We start from the raw sequence: 12667 nt of genomic DNA, 5'->3' as shown, positions 1-12667 counted from the left end.
TTCTCTCTCTTGTTGTTTTACTTTCCATTACAATTTATTATTATTATTATTCTATTATTTCAATTATTAAACTGTTTTTATCTCAACCCATGAGTTTCTCACTTGTGCTCTTCCAATTCTCTCCCCCATCCCACCGGGTGGGGGGAGTGAGCGAGCAGCTGCGTGGTGCTCAGTTGCTGACTGAGGTTAAACCACGACAGAACCTTAGATTCCTTTGTCCTGGGAGAATAGCAGGACACTGATTAGAAACTCAATAGAGGACTGATTTATTAATACATAGTATCATTTCAAAATACTCAGTACTCTATTGTCACCTGTTATACCTATTAACTCCAGAATACCAGGCTGCAGCCAGTGTTGTATTGACAACAACATCCACTGGAACAAGATCTGCTACTGCACTGTTGGAAGCTCTCATTGTTCGAAGAATTCCTTTTCCTGCCTTAAAGAACAAAACAACAACAAAAGAGAGACAGAAGACCCACCAGTAAAACATATGAAGCTTTGTTGCCTTCCAAAAGGAGGAAAAAAAATTTAAGTACATTCATTACTTACAGCAATGAAGAGACCACTAGGTCCATTGAAGTTATCAATCCATCCCTATTATGAACAGGGGGGAGGGAAAGGATTTGGTTAGAGTATACTGAAGTCAGCAGTTTCAAGTGAAAATTTGACAAGTTTCTACATGTGTAAGGGGTGGAGGGAAAAGAGAATAAAGAGGAGAAAGATACTAATTTCCATGTCTCTAAATGAAGTTCTTCCATAGCAAAATCTGGTGATGTAACAAGTTGCTATGACTCAGATGAGATCTACCCATAGAGTCACTGGTCCTTCAAAGTGAGATGCTAGCTTGTTTATTTCTTATTGAATAAACTGCAGGGCATTGTCTGTATAAATATGTTTACGTCGAAAGTATTCAAGTTTACCAGTATTTTTAGGCTAGCTTCTAGCAACTCAGAAAACAGAGAAGCAGTTTTGCTATCGATTATTAGGTTTTTTATTTTTCAAACAGAAGACATTCTTGCTCATCTTTAATGACAGCATTTAGACACTATATACTTACTGGTTTGACATGTACATTGTACACACTCAAAAAGGCATGCAAAGTTAATTATATGGATTTTAAGGGCTTGAGACATTCAGTCTTGAACTGGAGAAGCTATTCCAACACTAATCTCCCATATAGGAGGAAGCATATAGCATATATGCTATATATCAATACAGCATACGGTACATAGAACTTATGCCATCCCCTGCAAAGCTTACAGGGTTTGACTAAAAGAAGCAGAGCCAAAACATTTCTATGTCCTGCAGTCCCCAGTTTTCCTAGTCATCCTTTGCCGCTACGGACATACCAAAGCATCTTGAAGAGGGAAAAACAGATGAAGATACACAGAATCATGGAGTAAAAAGCTGACCATTTATTTCGTGTGTGAAATAGTATATCCCATTGTGATAGAAGTATATTGTTCTATGATTAGAAGTAATTTACCCCTAAATTTTCCACATAAGAATACCGTATTTGGCAGCTTTTGTATCAGAGTTGTTATCCAGAAGCAACCAAGCCACAACTTCATAGTCTAAAAGATTTTCCTCTACAAAGGTCACTAGATAAACAGGCTGACAGTATGTACTACAGTTTACAGGCAAGATGGTCAGGTGAAAACTCAATGACTTACAGGAAAAGGCTCCTTCCAGCTAGCACCAACAATAGATGGCCTTATAATGGCTGTGTTTAATTTTGCACCTTCTTGTTGTACTACATATTCGGCTAAGGCTTTTGTGTATGTGTAAGTATTAGGTCTGTCGCCTATCAGTTTAGGAGTAATATCTTTCACTAGGCCATCATCCATCCACCTAAAGAAACAAAATAAGAGGCAAGTGTAAATTACCACATGCTGCTTCACTGGGGGTGGGGGGAACGGGATCGAAAGCAGTATGTAAAAAGGATAACCAGATAAATCAAAAATACTTCAGAAAGTAAAATTAAAATCCAATCTCTTCTTCAAAACACCACCCAAGGCAAAAAAAAAACCTCAACAAAAAACCACACTAAAGCCATCAAAGCATTACCATTCCCCTAGAAGCTGCATAAGCACAGAGGAACAAGAAATTCTGTGAAGAAATTTAGGCAATAATTAAAAACTCAGTTCTGTATTTCATGTTTCTGCAACCACCCCAGTATCTAACACTAAACTAGTACACTTTAAATCTCAGCTTGATTTTCAGAATTTAACACCAACTCCCACTGAAGTTAGCATGTCACATACTTCCTTCTACTTTAAACAACTAGAAGTTGTAAAACATTTCCATAAGCATTTGCATATCAAACAATAAGTGTCTGCTGACAGCTTATACTGCGCTTAACTTTAAAGCCACATAGCCTCCTAAAATACTGTTCATCAAAATGTGAGTCAGGGTTTTTTTTTCTTATTTAAACTGAAGGCCAATCCCAGATGCCAGAAAAATCAAGTTTAATAGAGCCTGTCTATTACTCATTTTGATTATATACCTTCATTTAAATGAAGGTATCAAATGCATACATAGAACCCTTCTGAAAAAGGATCTTAAGGAAAAACGTTATATTTGAGATCCTACAGCAGCAGTATAGTTAGGCTGGTTTAAGGACATTACTACCAACTTACAGAAGACTGTTTATACTGACTTCATGCTCATTTTGTTTCAAATTAAACCATTAAAACCTAAACATTTGAAAGTAAATGCCAAGAACAAAAAAAACCCTTTTACCAGAACACGTGCCCAGTTCCAAAAGTGTTTTGGAACTATTTCATATGGTGTACTGGTAGAAAGTAAGTACATTTATGAACTTTGTTAAATATCAAATCTTTCTTTTTCTTTTGTTGTTAAAGTTACCACGGATTTTTTCTCCTTTAAAGAAAAAGGGATAAAGACTGAAATGAAAACAAGTTTCTCAGTAAAAGAAAGAAGGGTTGCACGTTCAGTGTCCACTGAAAGACGCATATCACTATTTACTTTTTTGCCCAAGTAAATCATTTATTATACACCAACTATAGAGCAAGTAGTACATTCTTTACAATAATCCAAATTCTATCAACTAAGTTCTCAAACATGAAGTGCAGACACAGCAAGTTAGTCTTTGGGACACAGGCACACTGCTCCTCAGTTAGCACTAAGTGATCTAGAAAGTGATGCCACTGGAAAGGAGTCCCAGCTGTATTACAAGCATCACCTCAACCTTTGTGGCGTTAAGCAAACCCACACCTCTGAAGCAAGCTGGGTCACCATGTTTCTCCCCTTAATTTAGTTAAGTATTTCAATTTCATCTCACTTCCCAATTCATTCAGCAGTTTGTATTTAAAATTGTAATAACCTTCAGTCATAGCACACAAGCACAACAGAGGCGTGCCTCTTGAACTATTGCTACTTTGGTGTTCTCCACTTCAAAACAGGACTTGAATTTTATTTGCCTCAGCCACCCAACATCTTAGCCACATAAACAGAATTTAGCCATCATTGTTATTCTTATTCCCCAATGTTCTGTTACAATCAAAGCTGACATGCATCAGACTGCCTTCATGATATGAACTGGGGTGGGAAGAGGGGTAGAAAAGCCCAGAAAGGGACACAAATCTGTTTCTATGTGTCTCAGTCAGCTGTTGACTAGAGAGATCATCCTTGTGTAAGTTTACAAAAGCCTCCCCTCATTGCCATGAGTTCTAAAATACGGACAGCTGTCCAAGCCCAAACCAAGCAGTTTAAGTTATATTTATCCTGCTTTTGTAAAGAAAAGATAGAAAAAATATGACTATTTCAGAATATCTCGTTTGAAAGTGTATTTAAAGTCAACATTATAAAAACAGGTTGGCTCAATGTGCATTCTAGGTAGTAGCTCATTTGTTTTTAATGTTAGTGCTCTTCCATCTATCATAAGAAGTTAAAGAAGATATTTTACTTTTTAATTAGTTATTTTTAGTTTCATACTTCTCTTACAAGGGGTGATATTTTGTATGACAGGGAAGAAGGGAGAGACTGATTTAGAGACAAGATTATTCTTTATTACATTACACTTGAGTTATCCCGTATTTGCCACCTGTTTCAGTTAGGGTTTGACAGCTACTAAATAAGACCTCAGGACAGCTAATATACACAGAAAATAAGATATAGAATGAGTAACTTTCTTCCCCCAGTAATGCCCAATTCAAGACTAAAAAGCTACAGAAACAGATTTTTAGTGTTTGCACTCTCTGAATACCTAACGGAACTACTTCTACAGTTGTGTTTCTGAGCAGTTAAGTAATATTATTTCAGTATCTCAGACTGATCTTGCCATGGCATTTAGGTGGATGTAGTGGAGGCTGCTGTTGAAAGGGACTGTCTTGTTTTTATCCCTTCACAATGCCGATGCTAGCGTACTTGTAACAGCACAGGTTTTTTGTTTCTAATAGCTCCTGATTCAGCTCATCATACAGCTGAAAAACTGCCACTCTCAGCACATAGGAGGCATCATGAATAGATATGAGCATCTCCCTCCTTCAGTACTACTCCACACCTAGCTCAGCTGCAAGTGACCATAAAACCTTAGCCTATCTCCTTTACAGAAAAGGGAAGTATCAGCCATGCTGCCAGACTTACAGGACAGCATAAGCTAATTTCTTCATCTTTCAGGTTCCTAACCTTTTTTGGTACTTCATTACTAGGAAGCAAGTGGTTACAGACTACTGAAGTAGCTTCATAAAACATAACACGTACTCAAGAGAATCTATCAGTTTCCTGGGATCAACAGGAGGTGGATAAACTATTTCCTCAATCTGTTTTCGATTGCAATATGCATAGGCAGTCGAAACATGCATGAACACTTCCAAATTCTTCATTCGCTGTGCCAAGAAGAGGAGCTGTTGTGTGGCAGTCACATTTAACTGAACAGCATCTCTGTTGATTAAACAGAAATTTGATTAGCAGAAAGCAAGACAAAAAACAAGCAAAAAGAAATAACTAGTCAATTCACCCCTAAATGCCTCAGTGATGGGTATATAAAGTATTCCTAAACACCCCACCCTCCTCAGAAAAGGATAATAGACAATGTCCTAACTTTCTGCTTAGAACAATATGCTGCAGTCTTAATCTAGAACATCTCTCAATGTTCAGGATAATTTTCCTAAGTTTTACCCTGTTCTTACTGTCATCCTCATGCTCCATTACTAGAGTGGGAAAGTCGGCATACCTTTGATCTCTTTAAGCTAAATCCCAATCCTACATTTTTAATAAAATGTGAATAAAATAATGCAACACAACACCTAGCTGCCACGAGATGCATGTCAGTTTTAACAGCACCTCTGAACTTCCTAGTTCAAGTTGAGTTAGGTCAACAACTCAGAAGGAAGGCTCAGAGGGCTAGTAAGTTGGAGACTAGCACTGTCTTGTAGGATAGCACAAGGCTCAATAGCACAACAGGATTACAGGGAGGGGAAGGAAAAAAAAAAGGAAAACCACCATGAACCACACTTTCATTCTCCAACCTCACTGCTTCTCATTAAAATAGAGTCCTTAAGGACACTGTAGGAGAGTAGGTATATCTCTACAATTCCCACCAGAACACAGCTTACTGACCAACTACTATGATTATTTTATACAATTCAGTTATTCTCTCCAGTCTATAAAACTTACTATGGGCACCAGTCTTCTTGTACACAGTGTACTAAGTCAATTAAGTTTCAAGAATACAGCTGAATAAAGCTTTATCAAAGTCTTTGCAATAAAGTATTACATTAACAAAAAAAACCCCCTTGGTCCCCCCCGAAATAAGCACCAAGTTTAAGACTGCTTTATCACACATTATTACTGAAGCACTGGGGGGACGGGAGAGGGGGGACCACTATCCCAAAGCAATTAACATCAATGGAAAAATGTTACTTCTCAATAAGTTACTTTTTTTTTTTTAGATAAGAGCACTATACTCAGTCTTCACTGCCTCTTTCAAGAAGTCAAAGGAAGGAGTTCATAATCAGAGCTGTATGCACCATTTTAAGATACAGAAGTATATAGCAAACACAAATTAGGAAAAGTTCCAAAATAAGCCCAAAGTATTTTGCTTTCTTGACTTTATTCCTACCCCTGGCCCTAAGCCAAGTATTTTGAACTTTACACTAGTTATTCCTGTTAAATATCTGATGAAGGCTGCTCTAGGTGGTCTTCAGATTTGTAAGATTCCTCCAACCATTCCAGCATATCTGTCAGGAAAGAGTTGAGGCCAGAGCACCTAAGAAATGCTCGCATTTTCTATTTTGCTAAACAACATACTGGGCCCGCCAAGAAAGCGGAAACTGCCAGAGGCTTTTTGTACCAAGACCCAATTCCACCAGCCTTGCAAACTGTTTTAAAGTCCCTCTGGGCTTTTGTCAGTTCTTTAACATTTCCAGACCATGAAACAGTGATAAATATGGGCTACCTTATGACATTTCAGCATACAGTATAGCATTCTTAGAGAGGTAGTGCCAATCTTTGTAACAACTCAAAGAAAACCTGAGTTGAGAAGTGGTTTATCTCAAAGTTGCTTTACTTCACCTCGCTGCCACCCCCCTCCCCCAAAAAAACAGAGATATTCCTCAAAGTCATTTACCCAAATTGGATATTTATTCAAGTGTTTCAACACTAAATCAAGTCATTGTTTTTGCTAAAAGGCAAATACAATCTTTTCTTGCTTCTAGTACTCCTTTCTCTAGTATTTCCTTAATAAATTTTCTGTACAACATGTTTAGCCTTTAGTTTTCACTTTTCTCCCTATGCATCTACTTCTCCCTACTCCCTCCAATGCAAACCTCTATTCTTCTTAGTGAAGGACTTTCTGAAGACACAGAGAAAGCTGAGCAGTATTTAATCTCCTGTTTGTTCATCAGGTAGAGAGGAAGCACTAGAACTTTCGCCACATAACTTTTTGGCAAAACTGTATCCTCTGAAAATGTGCATTCACCTTCTAACAAGGAAGGCTAAAGGAATAGTTTGTGTTCCCTTTCACACACTAGGAAAAAAGCTCTAACATTACTAGCGAGCACAGTACATATAGCTACACCTTATTCATACCCTTTCTACCCATCCCAGAGATCAGAGCAACACATGATGTTAGGAAGACTTGGAATAGCAATGCGCTCCCTAGTTTCTTCAACAGTTTCCCTTCAAAAAGACTTTGAAATTCAGGCACAGAAATTTAGTTAAAAACAAAACAAAAAAACCCCAAACAAAACCTGAGGGGCCTATAACAAAAGTACAAAAATAACTTCATTTCTAAGCACTAATAATGGATTTGTCTTTTTGCCTAAAGCTTTAAAAAGATATGAACTTTTCCATGTTAAATAGTGTAATTCTAACCTCTGGCAAAGCAGGTTTAAATAATATGCCTCCATCTTTCTAAGAAGAGCAAATGAAAACCCAACAGCTTGAGAAAAGGTAATAATCTTTTTCCCTCAAACTTAAGGGGCATCATGAAATTGACCAAGCACACAAACATCACAGTACATGAAGTAGCCTGACAGGCTGAATATTTGCAAGATTGTGCAGACACCTGATTTACCCCCTCCCTTTGAGTACCATTGGTTTACCAGACCAGAGTATACAGAATTTTAGACTTACCTTAGTGTTTCATTGAATCTGACTGTAGCAGCACAATGAAATATAATATTAATGCATTCTATAAGTTTTTCCTTGATTGGTTCACTAAGGTCCAGTTCAGGCTGTGTAAGTTCACTCGTAATTACTATTATTTTTGCTCTGAAGTTTGGCTGCTCGTCTCTCAACCTGTCAAAGAGCTGTCAAAAAAACAGAACTAAAAATTCAAACTAATAGCTAGTGAAGATAAAAGATACATTTCATGTAAGTGAAGAAAAAACCCACATTTTCTGCCTATACAGAGTTATACTGATGATCTTGAGAAGTAAGGAGGTAAGTTAGAAAAGTGTGTTAGGAATAGTACAACATTTTACTGACCTCCCATCAACATATTCAGCAATGAAGCTGTGCACACTTTATCCCATAGAGTGAAAGCAGTATTGCATGTGTTGTATAGAAGGTAGTAAGACTTCAATTTGCACTTAATTTTTTTTTAATACTCATCCCTATCAGTATCAGAAGAAGGAATGGTCTCTATTAGACACCAGGACTCAAAGAAATTTTAAGTAGCAGTCTAAATACCGTCATCTCCTTTCTTTTAACAGAAGGCAAAAGTCTGCCCACTTCCCAAGCTTGATAATAACTATTCAAGTTCTTGCAGACTTGCACGAGTCATGCTGGTTTTTAGGTTTAGAAAGCTTTCATCAAGCTTTAAAAATTTCCAGTGATTCAAGAAATGCTATCCTGGAATTATGCCACTTTTGGGGAACTTCCAGATTAAAAAAGTGTTTCTCTGGCTAGTTAAAAGAAAAAGGCAGGGTTAAAGGCTACATACCATGTTAGAACATCTGATCGAGTCTTATCAAATTGGTATTCAACTATTCTCACTGAAAAAAATCTCACCCATATTATATTCCTTCATATATTCTCCTCATAATTAACTGGATTCTAACCATGTGGCTTAACACACAGATAAAAATTCTTGCCTCATCTTATTTACAGTCATTACTGTGCAAGTTTTCCTGAGCAAAATAGTACTGTGGGAATAACACACACTTGAAAGTTTCGCCAGAGCAGACCCCTCTTCTTAATTGTACAGGGGCAAATATCTTAGCAACTGCTTCAACACAAGTCAATTAAAATGTATTAAAATCACAGCAGTACTTTCCCCCCCCCCAAGCATGCAGTTATATTGAGTGCAAATAGTTAAAGACATTTTCTTACAGAATGAAGAAAAGTCAATTCATTTTCAGCTATAAATTAAGTCACCTAAAGGTACAGTTTCATGACTCTTAAGGCAATATAAGTTTGTACTGCTTCCAAACAGATTGGTCCCTCTCCTAACTTCTTCATTTCCATGTAGTTTCTCCTGCACTCGCAATAGCAAGTAGCCCGATGGCTGTGTGAGCATACAAGCTTGCTGGTCCAGCTGAAAAAAAAAAAGGTTTTTGTAGGTATTTTTTCAGCTCAACTGTAAGCTAATGCAGCTCACTGTGTGGCCACCTAAAGTAGTAGTGGTAACGCTATAGTGAGAATATGGGACATCTCCAGTGATAGAGGTCTTGAACCGATTTCCCAAACATGAAGCTTCCCCTTAAAGGACAAAGCTGCCAAGACAGCATTTAAAGTCTCTGCAATTCTTAGTTCACATGGTACAGCAAACAGTGCTTACCTAAGGGCAGGAAGCCTTTTGTCATTTTGAAAATAAGCCTGCTATGTTTTTAGTTGGAATGATGGTACCTGCCTCCAGGAAAGTGAAGTAACTACCTTTAATCATATTAATGTGTGGTATGCATTATAATAGAAAAGCAGTCCCATGGATAAACACTTAAAGAACCAGTTTGGTACTTTTAGTTTGTATGTTATATCTGTTCTTCCCCTTTTCACATCCATAGCCATACATTATTCCTACATACCTCGTACCAGCACTGATACCAGTACAATGAGGAACAAGAACACACACCTAGAGCACATGCAATACACATGGCAAATTAACAGAGGAATTATATACCTGAAGTCCAAAGGAAGTAGAAACCTCAACATTTTTTGGCTATTTGCAGCTCAATTTATTTTAATTATCACATTCACCCATTTAGATTTTCAACTCTTCAAGAAACAGAATGTCCAAGCATCTGTAGAACACTTAATGAGCCCATCCAAATTGTGAAAAATTACTGGCGAGGCCCTTACAACTGGACAACTTAAGACAACATATCCTATTAAAAATGTTAATAGTCTTTTGGAGGAATCTTGATTACATTAGTGCCGGTTAAACAATACACTTTCAATCTAATTTGTCTCACCATGTGATGAAGACAGAACAAATATCTGGCCCTATCTACATGTCTGCATAGATGTGCAACACCATCTCTTTATGCTCTCACTCTAGGGACTAAGATAAGATGTAGGACTACCTCAAGCAGTAGTCCTGCTTACCAGAACTTCTGTTGTGAACCTGTTCCAGCAATAAGTATTCACCAAGACTCATAAAACACATCAGATTATACCTACTCCTGCTGAGAAAACAGACTACAAGCAGAAGATTTGGACTCAAATTTAAACACCTTTTACAACACGAGTTTCCCAAAAGCTATACTGAGGCTTAAGTCTTACTGAAGTTTAAGTCAGCCCACACTACTGCTACTCTCCCCCCGCCTGAATATTCTCCACTTTTTATTTGGGTAATAGTGTATACAAAAAAGGGATTGAGAAACTTTTCCTTTTTCCATCTCAGAGTTTAGTCTGGAGATATTTTCCTTGTTTCAGGGAGTGACAAACGGAGGGGTTTACGTAGAAATAATTTGTGACTTGATTTTAAGACAGAACCCCACTGTAACTCATTCTGCTGCATTCTATGACATTGCACAGGACTGCAAGCAGATGCTTTTGAGCAATGAGCTAGAGTTTTGACACGGTTACAGAAAATAATTTACTAGGCACACAGCCATCCTCATGTCTGCTGTAATCTTAACTAGTCAGAGTCATAGAAATTCATTGCATTACTTTAAACAACTTACCCCTCCTAGCCTAAACGCATTCATACTTTCTTATTAATTCCCTTTAAGCACCTTCTAACCACACATTGGGTAGAGACTACATTGCATTTCAACATATTTCCTAAGCCTGAAAAATTAAAACTGCCAACTCCCCTGTCCCATAGAGAAAGACCTGGATAGAAATAAACTCTGCTTTAGCAAAGTTCATACTAGACATCTGTCCCCTTCCTGTTCATCCTTCTCATCATAAATGGGATACTCTGTATTAGAGAGTGGGCAACACTGATGGATGGTTCTGCATGTAGTAAGAATGCCCAGCTTAGCTCACTAGAATATTAAGGTAATGAGTCTTTTCAGGAGGAAAGCCTCCCATCCAGCATGCACAGATAATCTTTTAGATAAACACTTTGACACTTCCACAGCACAGAATTTCAGTGACTTTCCTTTGTTGTCACAGGTTTACAGTAATCTGTATGACTAACAGAAATCCATAATAGAATCTATTAAGACAAACATTTCTGTTCTGTTTACAAACATAAGCTATTTAAACAACCTGTTAGATCACATATTCTTGCTTACTGGTAGATCCAATAGAGCAATCAAGAAAAAGGAAGTACAAGCCTCATCTTACAGAAAAGAAAATAAGGCACAAGGAGAAAAAGTGACTTGCTTGAGATCTAAAGAAGGGACTCAATCCCATCTTACAACTCCCCATCCACACCGCCTCTTGCACCTGATTATACATTCTTTTAGCAAGTTTTAACTCAGGTGTTTTACTTCTCAGTTCTGCATTACAGCTGAACATCCTCCTCCTGAATTAAATACAGGGTAATTTTCCACTACTGGCTTTGCTAGAGACTAACAGCTTGAAAACCAGCCATAGAAGCACTGCCAGGTCTTGGATTTTATATTTCTGTTAGGACAAAAAACATTTGACAACAATATTTTGCTTTAGACAAACCAAAGTTGTTCTCAAAATGAAATGGGAACATTATAGAGAAGGACAAAGATGTACTTTGTGAGCATATGACACATACCTTGCAGCTGGTAATTTCTTCTACTCGTGCTTCAGGTGTCTGCCCTGCTTTGTGTCTTACCAACACATACACTGCATTCACTTTAGGACAAGATCTGAGCAGCTTTTCCAGAAGCACTTTTCCCATGAAGCCTGTAGCTCCTGTCAGGAGGACATTCTTTCCTTCATAGTATTCAGGGATGGAAACCATTATGACCTTAACAAAAGTTAAAGACAAAAGTATATTAAAGGACTTCCAGGACTTCAGATGTGCAGAAGATATAAATAAATGGCACAGATGCAGACATTCAACCTCATACCTGAAAGAAATGCTTAACAGCCATTTTTTTTAATCTAAAACAGCCACTTTTTTTTTTTTACCTATAACCAGTATTTAAAGATGTCTTTTTTTCCACCACATTCCAAGAAAGTCCCACAAGGTCACATCCCAGATCTTGTCATAAACTGCCCCTTTTAACAGTGTCTTAAGGAATTAGACACCCACTCAGTCTAGGAAAATAGAGATAAAAATAGGCTGAAGTTGAGCTATGTGCATGGTTTTACCACTCTCTAAGTGGCTGTTGTTCCGTGTAAATTAAAGGTCGTATCATTAAAATATAATCGCAAGTAGATACTTTAAATACGTTGACAGAAGACAGGAAGCCAGACATCTGCCAATTGCTGGCCCTGGTATTTTGCCTGTGTCAGCAAAGTCCCCTGTTAGTGTTAGCCTGAGCCCTTCAACAAACATTACTAGGCTAAAGAGAAGGTATAGTTTCTTGGTATGAGACCTGCTGGTTCTACATCGATTACAAAAAACCATACAGTTTCACAGATGATACAGGTTTCCAACCTTTTTATCAGTTGAGTATTTTTTTTTCCCCCCCAAGTAAGTGATTAGAATTCTCACACAAACTAAAGATTTGAGTTAGCCACAAATATGCCTCCTAATGAAACAAAGGGCAAGGGACTGTTACTCAAATCCAGCACAAAGCTCAAAAGTGTTGTAGGTTTTGCTTCAGTTAGGAAGTTAACTATGAGAATTATTCTTTCTTTCCTCTCCCTTAATCAACCA

The 12667-nt window shown here is 37.6% G+C and overlaps 1 protein-coding gene across 4 annotated transcripts in view; it reads right to left on the bottom strand.

The window, feature by feature from the left end:
* The window catches only part of FAR1 (fatty acyl-CoA reductase 1), a 28407-nt gene extending 16602 nt beyond the window's left edge, over positions 1 to 11805 (bottom strand). For 2 of the 4 annotated variants that reach the window (XM_009288841.1, XM_009288842.2), the window contains exons 1-6: positions 11615 to 11805; positions 7606 to 7781; positions 4732 to 4911; positions 1680 to 1857; positions 556 to 600; positions 315 to 442 (exon numbers count right to left, since the gene is read on the bottom strand). In XM_009288841.1, the coding sequence (XP_009287116.1) occupies positions 315 to 442; positions 556 to 600; positions 1680 to 1857; positions 4732 to 4911; positions 7606 to 7781; positions 11615 to 11803 (896 nt within the window). In that variant the 5' untranslated portion in view covers positions 11804 to 11805. The remainder of the gene's footprint in view (positions 1 to 314; positions 443 to 555; positions 601 to 1679; positions 1858 to 4731; positions 4912 to 7605; positions 7782 to 11614) is intronic. The other 2 variants (XM_009288843.2, XM_009288844.2) reach the window with 1 other exon arrangement.
* Between the last annotated feature and the right edge of the window lie 862 nt (positions 11806 to 12667).

Source organism: Aptenodytes forsteri, unplaced genomic scaffold (genome assembly GCF_000699145.1).
Source record: "Aptenodytes forsteri isolate BGI_AS27 unplaced genomic scaffold, ASM69914v1 Scaffold8, whole genome shotgun sequence".
Classification (NCBI taxonomy): domain Eukaryota; kingdom Metazoa; phylum Chordata; class Aves; order Sphenisciformes; family Spheniscidae; genus Aptenodytes; species Aptenodytes forsteri.
The sequence above is the reverse complement of the archived record's forward strand: the minus strand, read 5'-3'. Positions and strand labels throughout refer to the sequence as shown.